Source organism: Chiloscyllium plagiosum, unplaced genomic scaffold (assembly GCF_037043375.1).
Source record: "Chiloscyllium plagiosum isolate Xiang-an unplaced genomic scaffold, Cpla_swu_hap1 HiC_scaffold_3, whole genome shotgun sequence".
NCBI classification, from domain to species: Eukaryota; Metazoa; Chordata; class Chondrichthyes; order Orectolobiformes; family Hemiscylliidae; genus Chiloscyllium; species Chiloscyllium plagiosum.
In genome coordinates this window covers 25,319,311-25,338,349 of record NW_028270141.1, presented here as the reverse complement: position 1 = coordinate 25,338,349, position 19,039 = coordinate 25,319,311, and the positions used below count along the sequence as shown (strand labels likewise).

Genomic DNA, 19,039 nt, shown 5'->3' with positions numbered 1-19,039 from the left:
TCCAAGTGTTATTTTGAGCTTTAACAACCTTTGTGTCTAATTCTAATAAGCAAACATGTTTTCATGCATGTTCACCCTCCAAGTATTTTCTTTTCAAACAAAAAATCATGAATGACAGCTTTGTTGATTAATAGAGCTATTTTAAACAAGAAACCATTTAATTGTAGCATATTTCATGTGGTTAACTGGCAAGGAAGCACAAGACTATCTTATGAGAAAATGTGTATGAAGAAAGTCTGCTTTATATCATACATTGAACTTATGTCATACATTGCACTGTTCTGCAAGATAGGTGAAATCTCTTTACCATTACTGGCTCGTTGCTTTATCGTCAACATGTCCTCTCCCGACAACCTTGCTTTCTTCATTGCAGAAGTCGCTCTTGGACATCCCGACAGACTGGATCCAAGAAAATGCAGGAAAGTGAAACAAACTAAATTAACAAAATGACAGAAATGGGCTCAAAACACTTAACACAAGTGATCATTTTCATCCAATCTTTTAAATTATGTTGGGATAGTCATGATTTATTAAATCAAATCACAGGCACAACCACAAAACAAAATGTTGATAACTGCATGCAGAATAATAAAAATAATTATGATAGATTGGCACCTGAATTGGAAACCCTGAGCAGATAGGTGCCCTGCTGATGGACCAGCCTCATGTAACTGTGCACCATTCCCAGTGCCTTAGTGCAGAGAACCACAACTGTGATCGCAGGCCATGTCGTGGAGGGCTCCTCTTTCCATACCAACGGCCTGGCAGCTGTGCTCACAATTAATTTTAAACTTTGTTTTCACTGTCTTCTCCATCTTAAAGCACACTCAGAGTCTCTTTCCTACATGAACAGTAGCTGTCTCACCTATGGGACTGCCTGGTGCTCCCATTGGTCTTACCACCTGTACAAACAATCCAGCCATCTTTAATTGGAAAATGTTCACCAAGCCGGCATCTTATCTGGCTAATGCCAGTTTGATCATGCCAGTGTGCAGACCTCAAAGACTATCAGAGTTGGAAATGGTCCTGGCTACTGACAAAAACCTAAGGTGATGTTTTCCATCCTTTGTGTTTAAAAATCCAAGACTCCCTGCTGATTATTTTTAGGTAATGCAGATACAATATTTACTGGGCTAGAGTTCCGAACGGTGAAATCTTTTTACTGATTGAACATTAACCAGCTGAAGTTAGTTCTAAAAACAAATAGTCTTTTAAAATTCTAATCATGTATAATTGAGAGTGATTTTACATAGGTAGAAATAATGATAATTGCACATCTGTTTTTTGACTGTTGCCACTTTTTAATCCCATCATCCAGATTTAGATTTGAACAAAATGCAGTCTCTAGGTTCTGTAATGTGACAGTATGTTTATGGAAGAAACAGTCAAACAAACAGATACGCACAAACAAATAATTGATCATCATTGCTCATGATTATCTTAGCAATACCTTGTCACATTGTGTATTTTCAGCTCCACAAATACACCTCATTCAAAATCATACATCAAAATTGATCAAATTGGACACCTTAAATAAATCCTTCCGAAAACTGATCAGGAATTTCATGAAGAAACAGTGGCGTATGAGCCACATACAATGTGCAAAGCCAGGAACGTGTGATGAGGAACAGATATTGTCAACTTTGCCAATTAATCTCTCTTGTCCAAAAGGTGAAAAATTAAAAGAATGCACTCTTATTCCTTCAGATGGTGAATTGTTGTTATAGACTTTAAACTTCAAAGTATTATTTATTTATCTTTCTTTTCTGTCTCATTGAACAGGCCAGAAAGAGATTATTTGGTCAAGTAAATCGATGTGGGCTCTTTCATAAAGTAATACAATTTGACCCACTTGCCTAATCTTCCCCATAAAGTTCACTGGTAGCTGGATGTGTAAAGTATAAACTATTCATCCTCATTACATTTGAATATGGTTTCCTTTAGACTTCAGACATGACACTTTAACTCTTCTCTTGGCATTATGGTTGTGAGTGGTCAAGAACTGACCCCCATGTGATGTTGTCTGTCCCCATGAATAGAACAAAGGTGAAAAGCTATTTTCCTCATATTGCACAAAAGAATTGAAGTGCAGCTGCTAACTGCTCATGTAATCACATAATTACTTCCAGTTCTTAAAAAAAACATTAGTTGCCAAAAAATAATTGTTTTATCAATACTTTATTTCATTTACCATTATACTTTTACAATAAACTGCCGAAAGTTGGAGGAGAAACACTAAAAAAGGCTTGTTGGACTCAGAGAGCTGTTTCCATGGTATAATTTTGGTGTGAGTTGAAGGAGAATGTTGCACTATCAATTTTTGTTGCCCTTTCCAAGAATCTATGCATGTATTTGTTCAGCTTTTCCCTCTGCCTGTTAACCTGATCCTTTCTTTCCCTTCTCTTTATATCTTTTCCTGTACTTGATTCAATTCACCTTTCCCAATTCTTCCACTGGTTATTTCTCGACACTTCAATTTCATCAGTCAACAAGGCACATCAATTGTCTTGCTATTCATACCCTCAGGTTCCAGTGAGCCTGTTGCCCTCGCTGTGGTATTACCAGCCCACAATTCCAGGAACTTTGTCGTCAGAACATTTTGAGCTGCAGAATGCAGGAACTGGATTAATAGACATAGCTGACTAAGGTGCCCTGCTCTGATGAACGATGTTTCCAGATACATTCAGTGTCCTTAGAATTTGGGGCCACCTCAATTTCTGTGGCAAAACTAACAAAGTTCCATGGCGTGAGAGTGCTGATTCACTGGGAGGTTTTCTTTTGTATACTGTGGAAACAACCACTATTAATTTTATGGTTTGCTGCCAACATCCTCTCCCTGTGACTATCTAAGGGCCTAATTACTTTACAGTGGTGGAAAAACCCCACCATTGACTCTCCATGAGGAAAGGCTCTTGTCTTAAACATGATAAACATTCACTCAATAACAGCAAACAGACACATATTAGATTAATAAGTTAGACATTGTTCTAAAGACTATTGAGAAACCTGACAATATAGGTCTTCATCTATAAGATCCTAAAATGTTCTGACTTTCCCAATCTGTCTTTGTGATGTCATCAAATTGTGTGGAGCTTAATGCGGTCTCTAACATTAACCCTTTCAGAACCATTACCTTATACAATAAGTTTCTCCAGGGTTGTAGAACTCTACATATTTGGTTTTTTTCGAAATATTACCTTAATCTAACTCCAAAGACTTTTTTAAGGAAAAACAAAGCTGTGAGAAATTCCCATTTATAAATCTTACTTCTGATTGTCAAGTCTTCTGTTATAGATTCCTATATGCAACTTTACAATAGATGCTATACTTATAGTCACATCCTCCTGCTAGCAGTGGTTTTTTATGACCCCAGTTTCATGATTTCTAGTTCCTTAACTTATACTGCAGCAAAGCTCCTCTGCTCCAACCAATTCTACGTTAGCCTTTCCAAATTACCATCAGTCTTTCTGCTTCACTGTGAAAAGTAAAATGAAAGTACTACATTAAATTAAGGAAGTTTTAAGCACATTTAAAATGAGGACTGAATTAATGCTGTCCACCCCGTGATTAAACCATAATTTCCAATCTTGGTTTCCTTCAAGATAATTCACTAATACAATAAATATTCTGAAAAATATTGTGATCTTACTGATGAGTGACTGCAAACATTCTACATTGCTCAGACAGCATGCCGGGTTATTTTCCATCATTCAGCAAGGCAAACATTTTATACTGCGAGAGAAGGTGCATTTGATTTCATCCCAATTAAATTTTCCAACTCCAATTAAACATATTTGTGGAAGTTTCATCCTGTAACTGGGTGGCACAGTGGCTAGCAAAGCTACCTCACAGTGCCAGGGTCATGGGTTTGATTCCAGCCTTGGGCGACTGTCTGTGTGGAGTTGGCATGTTCTCCCCTTGCTTGTATGGGTTTCCTCTGGGTGCTCCAGTTACCTCCCACAATCCAAAGATGTGCAGGTCAGGTGGATTGGCTATGCTAAATTGTCGAGGGACGTGCAGGCTGGGTAAATTAACCATGGAAAATGTGGGATGGGGTGGAAGCCTCTTTGGAGGGTTAATGAGGACTCGAATGGCCAGCTTCCATACTGAAAGGATTCTACAATAATCCTTTCCTTCAGGCCACCCTGCCTAGTCAAAAAGACTTTCTGCCTGTTACTAATGTTTTTATAATTAATAAACAAAGGAATTCAACAAAATTAAATTTAAAATACATTGATTTTTTTTAAGATGACATTTTGACGTCTGCATTCTCTACTTCAGGGTTTAGAAAGCTGAGCATCTAATTCTTGGAATCTTCCAGGACAATCCGGGGCACGTGGCAACCCTGCACCTCATATACCATATGCAAGATGAGATGGTTAGATACAATTGTTTGAGCTTTAAAATGATTTTTTTTTTCCTAATTAATTCCAGAAATGCAAAAATAAACCTATTGCAGCCTTAACTTTGAAACAACCGTTTTGAGAAACTGTTGAGCGATAAACAGAATTCAGATTTCAGGTTGCTGACCTTGCACAAGAAGATTGTTGGACTGAAACATTAACTCTGTCTTTCTCTCTCCACAGATGCTGCCAGACCTGCTGAGTGCTTTTAGCATTTTCTACTTTTTAAAAAAATTCAGATGTCCAGCATCTGCAAAAGATGGCTTTTGTGTTCGAGAGACTGTTACCTGATTTCTCACCTGCGATGGGTTAGGAAGCTGCCGCTTACGTGTCCCGAACCATCACATCCTGGAGTCGGACAGGACATGCCTTCCGTTTTCCCAGACTTCCATGAAAACTGTGAGCCGTTCAGGTAGCCATCCTTTTGTCGCTTAGCAGCGAGCGGGCACCCTGACGCACTCCGATGAGATGCATATTTCCCAGTCACATGCCCTTGACCATCACATCCAGGAACAGGACATCTGCAGTAAGAGTATAACAATAAGCATTCTTATCTCACTTTACATATTTCAAACCCACACAGCGTGAACAAGGGAACAAACAGCTCTGAATACAAGCAGGCAAAAGATACGGCCCAAATAATTGTTATTGTATATGTTGCTGATCACCTTTTTGTTTCCTTGATTGTGATTCTCAGCTGGGAGGGACCCGTGTGAACCAACTTAATCAGTCTTAATTTAGCTTCCAGCGGGTTCATCTCTACAAATCAAAACTGCCCACAAGTTACAATCATACTTAGCTGACTTAGAAGCAGACAGCACGGAAACAGACCCTGCAGTCCAACCTGTCCATGCCGAACATAATTCCAAACTAACCTAGTCCCACCTGCCTGCTCCTGGCCCACATCCCTCCAAATCTTCCCTGTTCACGTACATAACCAATTGTCTTTGAGATATTGGAACTCTGCTGTCATTCACCACTTCCTCAGGAGGTTGACTTCACAAGCAAACCATCCTCTGTGTAAAACAAAATTGCCCGTCATGTCTTTTTAAAATCTCTTTCCTCCCACCTTAAAAATGTGTCCCCTAATCTTGGAATCCCCATTTTAGGGAAAAGACATGTACCATTAATCCTACTTATACCCCCCACGATATTATAAACCTCTATAAGGTCGCCTCTCAGCCTCCCACTTGAATGTGAAATGAAAGAGATCGCATGAAAGAAGGAGAAGGTCATCAAGTGTGCTGAAGTACATCATTCTAGGTTATCTTTTAAATCTTTTCTGGCATGTCCTAACAGGCAGATTTACACTGCTGGTGTCAAATGGTCTGAAACTTTGCTGATGTGTGAAAAATGAAGGATGTCCTCAGAACATTTTAAAATTTTCTTTCCATCGATTGCAATTCCCACTGGTGTGGAGCCAGAGTGATGTGAGATTCCCGGCTCCAGGTGCTCTCTCATTCCAGTTTTAATCACGACAACAGGAGAATTTGCAATTAGAATAACAGAAACATAGAAACTAGGAGCAGGAGTGGGCCATTCAGTCCTTTGAGCCTATTCCGTCATTCAATATGATCATGGCTGATCCTCTGTCTTAATGTCATACTCCCACTTTCTGCCTGTACCCCTTGATGCATTTAAAATAAAAAAAAATACCTATCTCCTTCTTGAATACATTCAGTGACTTAGCCAGATCCCTTTATACATCCACACTTTCCAATATATGACCATTTAAGTGATTTAAGTGATTCCCTTCCTTTCTATTTTTTACACCGAAATGTATAACCTCACATTTAGCCAGGATGTGTGCACCTGCCGCGTGTATGCCCATTCACTCACCTTGACTACACTACCACAAAACCTCCTTGCATCCCCATATAATCCCATTCAGTTTTGAGTCATCAGCAAACTTGGAAATCTTACATTTGCTTCCCTCATTCAGGTCATTTATATATCTTGTGAATGGCTGGGGCCCAGGCACTGATCCTTGCAGTATTCCAAGTATCACAACCTGCTGCTCAGAAAAAGACCAATTTATGCCCTCTGTTTCGTATCTGCCAACCAATTCCTGATCCATGCCTATATTACCTCCTGTCCCATGTGCTTTAGCTTTGCCTACCAACCTCTTATAAGGGATCTTATCAAAGTACATTTGAAAATCCAAAGACATCACATCCCCAGTTCTCCTTTATCTATCCCACTAGTTACATCCTCAAATAAAATTCCAGTAGATTTTTAAAGTATGATTTGCTTTCCATAATGCTATGCTGGCTTTGTCCAATTCTGATAATGCTTTCCAATTGTTCTGTCCTTTATAATAGGTTCTAGCATTTTCCCCATTACTGACGTTAGGCTAACTGGCCTATAATTCTGTTTTTTCTCTCTCTCCTTTTTTAAAATTGTGGATTACATCTGCCACCCTTCAAACTGTGGGAACAGCTCCAGGGTCTACAGCATTTTAGAATCCAATATTTCCAGGTCTACTTACTACCATTTTCTTAGTAAGACTGATTTCCTTCAATTTCACTCTCTCACTAGAACTTTGGATCATTAACATTCCTGGGAGATTACCTGTGTCCTCTTATGAAGACAGAACCAAAGTTCTAGTTCAACATCACAGGGTGGCACAGTGACTCAGTGGTTAGCACTGCTGCTTCGCAGCACCAGGGTCCCAGGTTCAATTCTCAGCCTTGGGTGACTGTCTGTGTGGAGTTTGCACGTTCTCCCCGTGTCTCTGTGGGTTTCCTCCCACAAATCAAAGATGTGCAGGTCAGGTGAATTGGCCATGCTAAATTACCCAGTGTTGGGTGCATTAGTCAGAGGGAAATGGGTCTGGGTGGGTTACTCTTTGGAGGGTTGGTGTGGACTTGTTGGGCCGAAGGGCCTGTTTCCACACTGTAGGGAATTTAATCTAGTCTAACATACCAAAGCACCGAGGTGTGTACCACATGCTTGTATTGATATGAATCTGAAGTTGCTCAAAATTAGCACCAAATGTTTGGTTTGATTGGACAGTCGCTTGTACTTCTAATGGTTTGAAGCTGATGTTGTTGAGCCATTATCGCTGACGAAAGCTGTACTCACTTGATGGGCTCCTGATCTTCTTTGTCATCCTTGCTTTGAGCAATTTTGATTCCACTTTTCTTTGCTCGGGGACAGCCTGAAAGACTAGAGAAATATATGTACCATTAGCTACATAATTCAAAACACGATTTCTGTTTATAGCCGTTATCATTTTTCAAAAATATTAAAGCTATTGTTAAAATATTTGTGAATGCATGGCACCAATCACAAGTTTTCTTTTGACATTTCACCTTCCTCTGCTCCTCCACTTGTCACTGGAGCATAATTCATATGCCATCACTCTCTCATTCATTGCCCTGATGTCCATTATTCACGTGTGATGTTTTCTCTGAGTTTTGACAGTGTTTTCCAGTAGGATACCTGAGGGTTACAGGTATCCCCTGACCCTGCTCTCACCCGTAATTCGTAGTTGCATTTCTAGAAGCAATTTGTCTCTCACCCAGATTACTGTCATGAGGTGTAGCACACCAACCAGCAGAGACCTGTAATCCTAACAGAGACGGGATTCAATCTGCGTCCTCATGCAGAATGAAGTTTTAAAGTACACTTGTAGGTTTCGCTCATTGATTCGGTTGCCATGAGTTTTGGTTGGCATTTTGCAAGGTAAGGGACTTGCACAGATGACTTTCTCATTATTTATCATTTATTGAAATATTTAAAAATGTAATCATTATGTTTCGTATATCATGTCAACCAGGTAGTTTTGCCCGAGACAGCTACCTCTCACAAACCTTAGTCTGTGAGGACATATTTAAGGCAAATCTATTGAACTTCTTTTAACAAATGTAACCATTGAGTGCATTCGTTGTGCAAGCAGGTCCTGTGAAAATTCTCTGCCGACGTTGATGGTGCAAAGCAGTAAAATGACAAAACCAGCAGGTGGTGCTGGAGTAAAACAAAACTGGAAAACGTGCTGCTAAATCCATTTTAATTGGAAGCCAAGTAATGGCTCTGTGAAATCAAACATTCTGTATTCGCTGGTCATTCCCAGATATTTATCTGACCAGTTACTTTGAGCAAGCTTCAATTGTTTCAGAGCTCAAAAATAATTTACTGAATTGTTTTGTGTGATTGGCAAATCTCAAACCCAAAGCTTATTTTCTTTGCATTAAATATTTATCTCTTTTTCTCTCACCCAGTTTCCAATCTGTAATGGTACTGGGCTGAGAACAAACTCTCAAATGTCTGCAGTGTCATTTGTGATATGTCTGGGAACTGGTGCAGAAGAGCAGATCAGCTAATTTCCCTCTCTGATCTCTCCCTCGTGTGAACAAATGACTGATTTCTGTTCAACGCCTATCCAGCATCACAAATGTGGGACTAGCGCAACAATAGGTGCAAGCTGCTTCCTGCTGCTTTACAACTGAGCATTTCGCTACATCCACAAGCTGCATTATCAGAGCTGTCGAGTTGGTCACAGTCATCAGTTCAGCTTCAACGATTCACTGATTTTTTTTATCTGCTTGGATGAATCAACAGGACTAGAAATCAGAGCAATTTGATGAGTTTTCTCACTGGGCCCAGAGATTTATAGGATTCGGTCAGCTGCCTGTTATTGCGGGTGGGCAACTGGCACAACCCTTTCCCAACTCCAGGCAAGTGTGAGAGAGCCTGTCTTATAAAATGCCTTTTGAGGTCAAAATCCAGTTTACCATGCACATACTTGTCAGGCTTGGGGTCTGAGGTAAAAGCTGAGATCAGGACTCCATCTGTTGTGAATTTCTGTTCAATTGGCTCGAATCAGAACTGGTCCATTGCATTTCTGAGGGTTACAGCCGGGAGGCTGAATCAGTGTTTCAAGGGGTTAGCATTTATTTTGGACATCATCGCACCTCTCCACTATCAGTGTGCATGGAGTTGCAATGAGGTGTGAAAGGAGTCAACACTGCAGATACACTCAGAAAGCACTTTTACCCACCCAGCTTTTCCAATGAAATACCTTTCCACTGATTCTGCAAACTTTGAATCAGTCATCAACAAATTAAAAAAAGCAGCCATTTCAACAACATGAGGTAAGGTCCTAGGGAGTGTTGCTGAACAAAGAGACCTTGGAGTACAGGTTCATAGCTCCTTGAAAGTGGAGTTGTAGGTAGATAGGATAGTGAAGAAGGCCTTTGGTATGCTTTCCTTTATTGGTCAGAAGTTGGGAGGTCATGTTGTGGCTGTACAGGACATTGGTTAGGTCACTGTTGGAATATTGCATGCAATTCTAGTCTCCTTCCTATCAGAAAGATGTTATGAAACTTGAAAGGGTTCAGAAAGGATTTACAAGGATGTTGCCAGGGTTGGAGGATTTCAGCTATAGGGAGAGGCTGAACAGGCTGAGGCTGTTTTCCCTGGAGCATCGGAGGCTGAGGGGTGACCTTATAGGTTTATAAAATTATGAGGGGCATGGATAGGGTAAATAGACAAAGTCTTTTCCCTGGGGTTGGGGAGTCCAGAACTAGAGGGCATAGGTTTAGGGTGAGAGGAGAAAGATATAAAAGAGACCTAAGGGCCAACTTTTTCACACAGAAGGTGGTACGGGCACGGAATGAGCTGCCAGAGGAAGTGATGGAGGCTGGTACAATTGTAACATTTAAGAGGCATTTGGATGCGTATTTGATTGGAAGGGTTTGGAGGGATATGGGCTGGATGCTGGCAGGTGGGACTAGATTGGGTTGGGATATCTGGTCAGCATGGATGGGTTGGACCGAAGGGTCTGTTTCCATGCTGTATATCTCTATGACTCTATGACTTGAAAGCAATTGAGCGGAGTCTTTTGGCTTATAACACAATGAAATGTTCTTTTGAGTTCTTTCAAATGTTGGCAATTCTGAAATGTGTGCAGCAACCTTCAGTTAGAATTTTCTAAATACATTAGATAACTAAAATATATTTCAGAGAGATGTTCACTATCAGCGCAGCCTTTGCACTGTTTATGCTAATGTCAACGCATTTAACCTGAGCAGGTAACTTACATTTAAAAGACGCTGTACAAATGACATTTTGTTTCTTGACATCAAAAAGCTTCAGGGACAATTTATGTTAAAATCACTACAGACTTACACAGAACTTATGACAAACAATAATAACTATTTAGTTGTGCTATATATAAATAATAAATTAAATATATAATATATACTTAAAACATATTTTTGCGACTTCAGTGCTCTCATGAAATCTAAAAAATGAAAGCTCTACTTTTTGTTGTTACTTCTCCTTTTCCTTTTTTCAATTGCCATGTGACACGTTTCTTGACAAAGTGAATACATAGTTTGAAAGCCACTGCTAAGTCTTTGCAATGCTGGGAGTACACAACTTAGGCTGGACTGGCTAGACTAGGCTTTTCCTCTTTCTCTTCTCTCCTCCTCCAGGAGACATAGCTGACTTCTTCTAAAGCTCCATACAACAGCGTGATTAAGATCAGAAATCGCCGAATCCAAGTGGTGAAATCTTAAAGAGATCACTTGGAGAAATCATATTGTTATAATGGGACTACCATTGGAGCTTCAATACCTCAAAATATGATGCCATACCTGACTATTTCAGTCTGGACATTTTAATAATAAGTCAATGGCACAAACTGTTTCTAATAGATGTTATAGTTATGTTTTATTATTCATCTACTCAGAAGGGTTTGTGGTGCAGTGATGGTGTCCCTACCTCTGGGCCTGAATCTCTGGGTTCAAATCACTTGTTGGCTACAGAAGGAATGTTCATGGATAGTTCAAACAGGTTGATAATTAGCCCTACAACCACTGGCCTATACAATTCCCCAAGTGGGCTGGGGTTGGAACGGGAGCAGAGAAATAAGACATCCCAAAAGAAAAAGTCAATGTGCACCTCAAAAACCCGTAGAACAATGTTGTTGTTTAGGTATTTGAAGCCCATACAAACAATCTATAGAGATGGGTCACAATTAATAACAAAATATACAATCATTCCCAAGTCACAAGAAAACTATTTTGAGTAGGGAAGAAGGGAGAGTGCAGTAGAACAGTCCATAAAAGTTAGTGAAGTCATATTAAATTCCATGCGAAGCAAGATCAAAGATAGGGCAGCATTATTAAAGTATAATTTCTCCAACCTGCACTCCCTTCAAGCACTCTCTGGTGGGACTATGGTCTCTGTGAGGATAACTGTAAAATATATTGAAAACAGTACCTGAGTCTCTTGATGCTGTTTGATGGAATCAAAATGACAGGGAAATCAAAGAGAAAAGAAAGAAAAATCCCATTCGATCATTTGAACCTGGCTTAGTGAACGAAAAATCATTAAGCATGTTTGCAAGAAGGAATGGAAAACCAAAGTTAAATATGTGATTGGACAATGGTACTATAGAAATTGGATGATATTTCTAGTCCAACATAAAAAAAATGCAGCAATTTGGCATATTGAGCTCATTTGAACAAAAACAATGACAGGATGAAACTCAAGACGCCTGGTTATTAGTCAAATTAAAATACTCTAAATTGGTATAGTTCAGGTTGAGGATGTGTGTGGAATTATGTTTCACAAAGGCTTCTAGATTAAGGGGCAATCTGACGGAGCTAAAATGACTTTCATGAAAAAACTGTAAGTGGGCACTGTAGATCTTTAATGCTGCTCGACGTGAATAATGTAAATATCTAAGTTATTTGAATTGGATGGAAAATTTAAAATTAACAATCTCTGAGTGGGGAGTACCAGGTGCTAAAATTTGTCGCCCTTCCAGGACACACTGTGATGATCAATGACCCAGAATACCATATTGAGGAAGACTTCTAATTTCTTCACAATGTCTGTGCAATAAGTAATTACTTTAAAGAACAGTTTAAGGGAGTTCTATGAATATGCATCAATTGCAAAAGGATAAAAAATTGGACTTTTCTTGCATAATAGTAAACATGTGGCCTTACTGACCTTCAACCTGGAAGTGGTGCCAACAGGAAGGAAGGAAATAAAGAAGCTGTGTGGTTGGCAGACACACAGGAGAGTTGTGAGCAACTGAGTTGGAGGGTGAAGGCAGTCAGTGCATTGAAGCAAGTGAACAGACTGAGACAGAAAGAAGAACACAGAGAATTCTCTTCCTAGAGAGCAGTTGAGGCAGAATTACTGAATATTGTTAAGTCAGAGGTAAGTAAATTCTTGACTAACAAGGGAGTCAAAGATTAGTAGGGAGGCAAGAAATACAGAATCATTACAATGGTGAAGGAATCCATTCATTCCTCCTAGTCTTAATCCATTTACGAGTGGGAACAGATTCTCTCCTCCTTTGTCTAGACCTCTGATGAGTTTGAAAACTTCAATTAAATCTCCTCTTATCCTTCTCCAAGATAAACAGTCCTAACTTTGCTAATCTATAATCTTTATAAATTAGATATTTCATTGTTAGAACCATTTTCATAGACCTCTTCCGCACTCTCTTAAGTGTGAATTTCAGGACAAAAATCACATCAGCCATCTTATTGAATGTCACAGCAGGCTTGAGGAGATGAATAATCTATTCATGCTCTTATTTATCATTTCACATGCATGCATATAAGTTCACGTTAGGAAAGGAGCCAAATTGTTATCAGGAAAAGGTCAGTTTTGCAGTTTGGCAGAAGAGTACTTGGAATTCATAGAGGTATTGTCTGAACTGGGTAAAGAAAAGGTCTCAAAGCTGGAAAGTTGTGTTCGCTCAGATTTGCAAGAGCTGGTATTTTCCAAGAACCAACAAACCGGTCAGTCAGGGTATAATTAGCTAAAGGAACATGAGCAGGATTCATGAATGGGAGGTGAATGTGTATTGAGTTGACTTGAGTTGATTTGAATTGAACATCGGAAAGCCACAAGATCAGGGACGTTGTGACTGCTTCTGGTTGCTTAACACCTAACTTTATTGTATCAACTTTTTAAAATGGAATTCAACTTTTTACTTGATGCATAAGTTATCTGTTAAATCATCTAAGATTTGAGTTGGTTCTCATTCTTGTTGAAATAAAAGCTTCAGAAATTGCAAACTAATTGGGAATTTCTTAATTTGAACATCATTCAGTAAATCTGGTTATTTTGGACCATGGTTCCTTCGCAGAGATCACAGCAATACCCAGAGTAAATTCACGGGGCTTTTTTGTAGATCGCTCATGGAACCTGATGGTCGCTGGCTGGCCAACATTTATTGCCTGTACCAAGTTGCCCTTGAGAAAATGGTGATGAGCTTCCTCTTCAACCACTCCAGTCCATGTGTCAAGACAAAATGATCATTTTTGCCGTACTACTGAAGAATGTGTGCTGGGCCTGAGTTTCAGATGGGGATTGGTGACAGTGGATCCCACAGCTACTGCATGAGTAATGGGAGGTGGCTGGAAAGAGGGTCTTTGCTGTGTCTGTGGGCTTGAGAGATTTATTTTCAACAAATCAACAGTAACATCTTATTTATTAATTTAAAGTTATATGTGTGAATACAATCTTTGATAATTGTGGTATTCCATCTCCCTAAAGAAGTAAACTTTTTTTTATTTCAAAAATATACTTTATTCATAAATAATTTGATGGTCTGTACAATTGGTCATGCCATACGTATGTAAACATTTACATACACAGATCAAAACTTATCATTTTTATACAGGTCTGTACATTTTTTGATCATATGCCCATATAATTAGCTGAGGCGTCAGCAGAGCCCAAATGACTGCATGGGCCCCCTGTTCTTCGTTAGGCAGGCAGACTTTACACAGTGGTCTTTCCCCACCGCACTTTGGCGGCAGCTGCCCCAAGTTTCAGCGCGTCCCTCAACACGTAGTCCTGGACCATGGAATGTGCCAGTCTGCAGCACTCAGTCGGGGTCAACTCCTTCAGCTGGAAGATCAGCAGGTTGCGGACCACCCAGAGAGCGTCCTTCACCGAGTTGATGATCCTCCAGGCACAGTTGATGTTCGTCTCGGTGTGCGTCCCGGGGAACAGACTGTAGAGCACGGATCCCGCGTCACGGCGCTGCTCGGGACAAACCTCGACAAACACCACTGCATTCCTCTCCAGACTTCCTCTGCATAGGCACATTCCAGAAGGAGGTGTGTGACAGTCTCATCCCCCCCGCAGCCGCTTCGAGGGCAGCGTGCTGTGCGGCTGAGAGTCCGGGCGTGCATAAATGATCTCACAGGCAGAGCCCTTCTCACCACCAGCCAAGCCATGTCTTGGTGCTTGTTGGAAAGTTCTGGCGATGAGGCATTCTGCCAAATGGCTTTGACAGTCTGCTCAGGGAACCGCTCGATAGGATCCGCCCTCTCCTTTTCCCGAAGGGTCTCAAGGACACTATGTGCTGACCACTTCCTAATGGACTTGTGGTCAAAGGTGTTTTTCTTGATAAATTTCTCCATGAAGGACAGGTGATACGGAACGGTCCAACTACTCGGAGCGTTCCGCGACAGCGAGGCCAGGTCCATCCTTTGCAACACCGGGGACAGGTAGAACCTCAGTACGTAGTGACACTTGGTGTTTGCGTACCGGCAATCCATGCACAGCTTGATGCAGCCACACACAAAGGTGGCCATCAGGGTGAGATTGGCATTGGGTGTATTTTTTCCCCCGTTGCCCAGATCTTTATACAGTGAGTCCCTTCGGACCCGGTCCATCTTTGACCTCCATATAAACTAGAAGATGGCCCGGGTGACTGCAGCGGCACAGGTTCTGGGAATAGGCCAGACCTGTGCCACGTATAACAGCAATGACAGTGCCTCACACCTGATGACCAGGTTTTTTCCCGCGATGGAGAGCGACCGTAACTTCCATCTGCCCAGTTTCTGCCTCACTTTGCTGATACCCTCCTCCCAAGACTTGGTGCACGCCCCAAACCCCCCGAACCAAATACCCAGCACCTTCAGGTGGTCGGTCCTGACGGTGAAGGGGATCGAGGATTGGTTGGCCCAGTTCCCGAAGAGCATGGCCTCGCTCTTGCCTCGTTTTACCTTGGCCCCCGAGGCCCGTTCGAACTGGTCACAAATGCACATGAGTCTGCGCACGGACAGCGGATCCGAGCAGAAAACGGTGACGTCATCCATGTACAGGGAAGCCTTAACCTGCAGACCCCCGCTGCCAGGAATAGTAACCCCTCTCAGGCTCGCATTCTTCCTGATGAACTCGGCAAATGGCTCTATGCAGCACACAAACAAGGCAGGAGAGAGGGGGCAGCCCTGCCTGACTCCAGATCTGACTGGGAAGCTATCTGATTCCCACCCGTTGATTGAGACTGCACTGACAATGTTGGTGTAGAGCAGTCTGATCCAATTGCAGATTCCCTCCCCAAAACCCATTTTGGAGAGAACATCTCTCATATACCTGTGTGATATCCTGTCAAAGGCTTTCTCCTGGTCCAGGCTGATCAGGCAGGTGTCCAACCCTCTGTCCTGCACGCAGGCGATCGTATCCCTGAGGAGTGCGAGACTCTCAGTGATCTTCCTGCCCGGCACAGCACAGGTTTGGTCAGGGTGAATCACTGACCCTAGAGCAGACCTGACCCGGTTGGCGATTACCTTTGACAGAATTTTGTAATCTGCATTCAACAGTGAGATTGGTCTCCAATTTTTGAGTTCCTCCCTCTCCCCCTTCCGCTTGTAGACGAGGGTGATGATGCCTTTCCTCATGGATTCACTCATGGTACCTGCCCGAAGCATACTGACATACACCTCCAGCAGGTCCTGGCCAGTCAAGTCCCACAGAGCGGAATAGAGCTCGACCGGTAAGCCGTCGCTTCCAGGAGTTTTATTCTTTTCGAAGGACTCGAGGGCCTTGGTCAGCTCGTCCAGAGATAGCGGCTGGTCCAGCCTCTCCCGTGTTATGTCGTCTAGGACCTCCATGATAGAGGACAGGAATGACTGGGAGGCCGCGCTGTCGGTCGGCTTCGCGTCATACAGACTGGCGTAGAAGGATTTACTGATCCTCATGACGTCAGCCTGAGATGACGTTATCGAGCCATCTTCTTCCTTCAGGCTGCTGAGCACAGAGCTCTCTTTGTGCACCTTCTGGAAGAAGAAACGTGAGCACGTCTCGTCCTGCTCCACCGAGCGGACCCTGGACCGGAAGATTATCTTAGAGGCCTCCGAAGCAAAGAGCGAGGCTTGCTGGCCCTTCACCTCCTTGAGGTCCTCCGTAACATCCACCCCCATCGTCTGCAGCAGGAGCAGGTTCTGCATACTTTCCTGGAGCTGGGACAGTTTTCCCCGCCTCTCTCTCGCCTCCTGAACACCTTTGAAGAAGTAAATACTCAACAAACTTTAACACAAATGCTCGCATCTTGCCCGACCACTGTAACCAGCTTCCAGGCAACCACTCCAGAGCTACTATTTAAGTGGAGGTGAAACTTCCACCTCCTAGGAAGCAGTTTCAGAAATAAATACATTCACAGGAGCTGGGGGTCAGAAAAAAGGTCACCATTTAATATTCATCCTTCGTTACCTTCAGAAGGTAGTGGTGAACTGCCTTCTTAACACACTGCTGCATTTTGGGAAAGCAAATCTTAGCGGACCAATACACTTAATGGTAAGGTCCTAGGGAGTGTTGCTGAACAAAGAGACCTTGGAGTGCAGGTTCATAGCTCCTTGAAAGTGGAGTCGCAGATAGATAGGATAGTGAAGAAGGCGTTTGGTATGCTTTCCTTTATTGGTCAGAGTATTGAGTACAGGAGTTGGGAGGTCATGTTGCAGCTGTACAGGACATTGGTTAGGCCACTGTTGGAATATTGTGTGCAATTCTGGTCTCCTTCCTATTGGAAAGATGTTGTGAAACTTGAAAGGGTTCAGAAAAGATTTACAAGGATGTTGCCAGGGTTGGAGGATTTGAGCTATAGGGAGAGGCTGAACTGGCTGGGAGTGTTTTCCTTGGAGCATCAGAGGCTGAGGGGTAACCCTAAAACCTATGAGGGGCATGGGTAGGATAAATAGACTTAGTCTTTTCCTTGGGGTGGGGGAGTCCAGAACTAGAGGGCATAGGTTTAAGATGAGAGGGGAAAGATATAAAAGAGACCTAAGGGCCAACTTTTTCACACAGGGGATGGTACATGTATGGAATGAGCTGCCAGAGGATGTGGTGGAGGCTGGTACAACTTTTTTACACAGAGGATGGTACATGTATGGAATGAGCTGCCAGAGGATGTGGTGGAGGCTGGTACAATTGTAACATTTAAGAGGCATTTGGATGGGTATATGAATAGGAAGGGTTTGGAGGGATATGGGCCGGGTGCTGGCAGGTGGGACTAGATTGGGTTGGGATATCTGGTCAGCATAGACAGGTTGGACCAAAGAATCTGTTTCCATGCTGTACATCTCTATGACTCTATGACATTGCGGTCCATGTGTGTAAGTCCACTCACCGCACTATTAAAAAGGGAGGTCCAGAATTATGACTGAGTGACAACAATCACTCTACAAAGATAGAACATTGGGACAAATTATTAAGATCCTAGGATCCTTCTTTGGCGTGAAGAATCCATCCACCCAAACGCCTGGTTTTCCATATTCTCAGTACTTGGTGGGGCCTAGTGGTGATGCCATTGTAAGACCAACTGTTTCAATTCGCTGAGAGGCTTGCCAGTCAGCTTTTAGGTGGCTGATTGGAGGGTGGTCCAGGGAGCTTTCTCGCTGACATCAGGGACATCTCACTCATAAAGATGTCTTTCCCCACAGTATAATTTCAGTTACATCACACTGTAAATTTTTGCTATAAATTGTGTGTGTTGGGATTGAGCCCTCCACTACCACCTGATGAAGGAGTGATGTTCCAAAAGCTAGTGTGCTTCCAATTAAACCTATTGGACTATAACCTGGTGTTGTGTGATTTTAACTTTGTACACCCCAGTCCAACATCGGCATCTCCAAATCTTTCTCCACACTGTACATGAAGCACAAAGACTCAGTCAGAGAAGGAATGGCAGCTAAAGGAATGGGTTAATAACATACAGTCTTGTTCCCAGTTTGTTCTATCTACCTCCCAGCATCCAGCTATGTTCTGTTCAACTGCTTACTTGACTGAAGCTAATGGGTGGAACTTTGACGGAGATGGTAATGGATGAGTTGCACGTGCACTGACTGATTTTCTTTCCACTAAAGTCACAGTTCGTTTGGTGAGCCAATGTGTTTTTCTCTCCTGATGCAGCTACACCATGGATCAAGACAGTCCCAGTTCTGATTTGGCAGTTTGTGCTGAGCCTGTAGGACAAGCCAGAGAAGCAGTAAAAGCAGTACATTTGGCCAGCGCCTCGAGTTAGTGAAGAAAACTGATGAGAGTTCCAGATGGTTCCATGGGGTCTCTGCTAAAGTTGTCCACCTGTCAATATTATTAGGGAATGGATTTTGCTCAGCTGTGATATGTTCATGACAAAATAGTCTGTCTACTTGGAGACAACAGGCATTTGTTAGTTATACATGGAGGGAAACAGGTGAGAAATGAATCAATACCCTCAGCAGGGGAAGAGAAAATTGCCAATAACGTTGAAGAAAACACTGTGTTTTGCAGAGTAAAGTCAGAGCAGAAAGTCCAAGGAGTTCTTCCTCATTTTAATGAGGTACTTCCTTATTACAGCCTCATCTTTCAAAACAATGGCTCCTTGTGACAGC

The 19,039-nt window shown here is 42.1% G+C and overlaps 1 protein-coding gene across 21 annotated transcripts in view; it reads right to left on the bottom strand.

Moving 5' to 3' along the window:
* The window catches only part of LOC122541729 (myelin transcription factor 1-like protein), a 558,875-nt gene that overhangs the window by 33,792 nt on the left and 506,044 nt on the right, over positions 1-19,039 (bottom strand). For all 21 annotated transcript variants that reach the window (XM_087978037.1, XM_087978051.1, XM_087978075.1 and 18 more), the window contains 3 exons: positions 7,488-7,571; positions 4,703-4,924; positions 308-399 (listed from right to left, as the gene is read on the bottom strand). In XM_087978037.1, the coding sequence (XP_087834163.1) occupies positions 308-399; positions 4,703-4,924; positions 7,488-7,571 (398 nt within the window). The remainder of the gene's footprint in view (positions 1-307; positions 400-4,702; positions 4,925-7,487; positions 7,572-19,039) is intronic.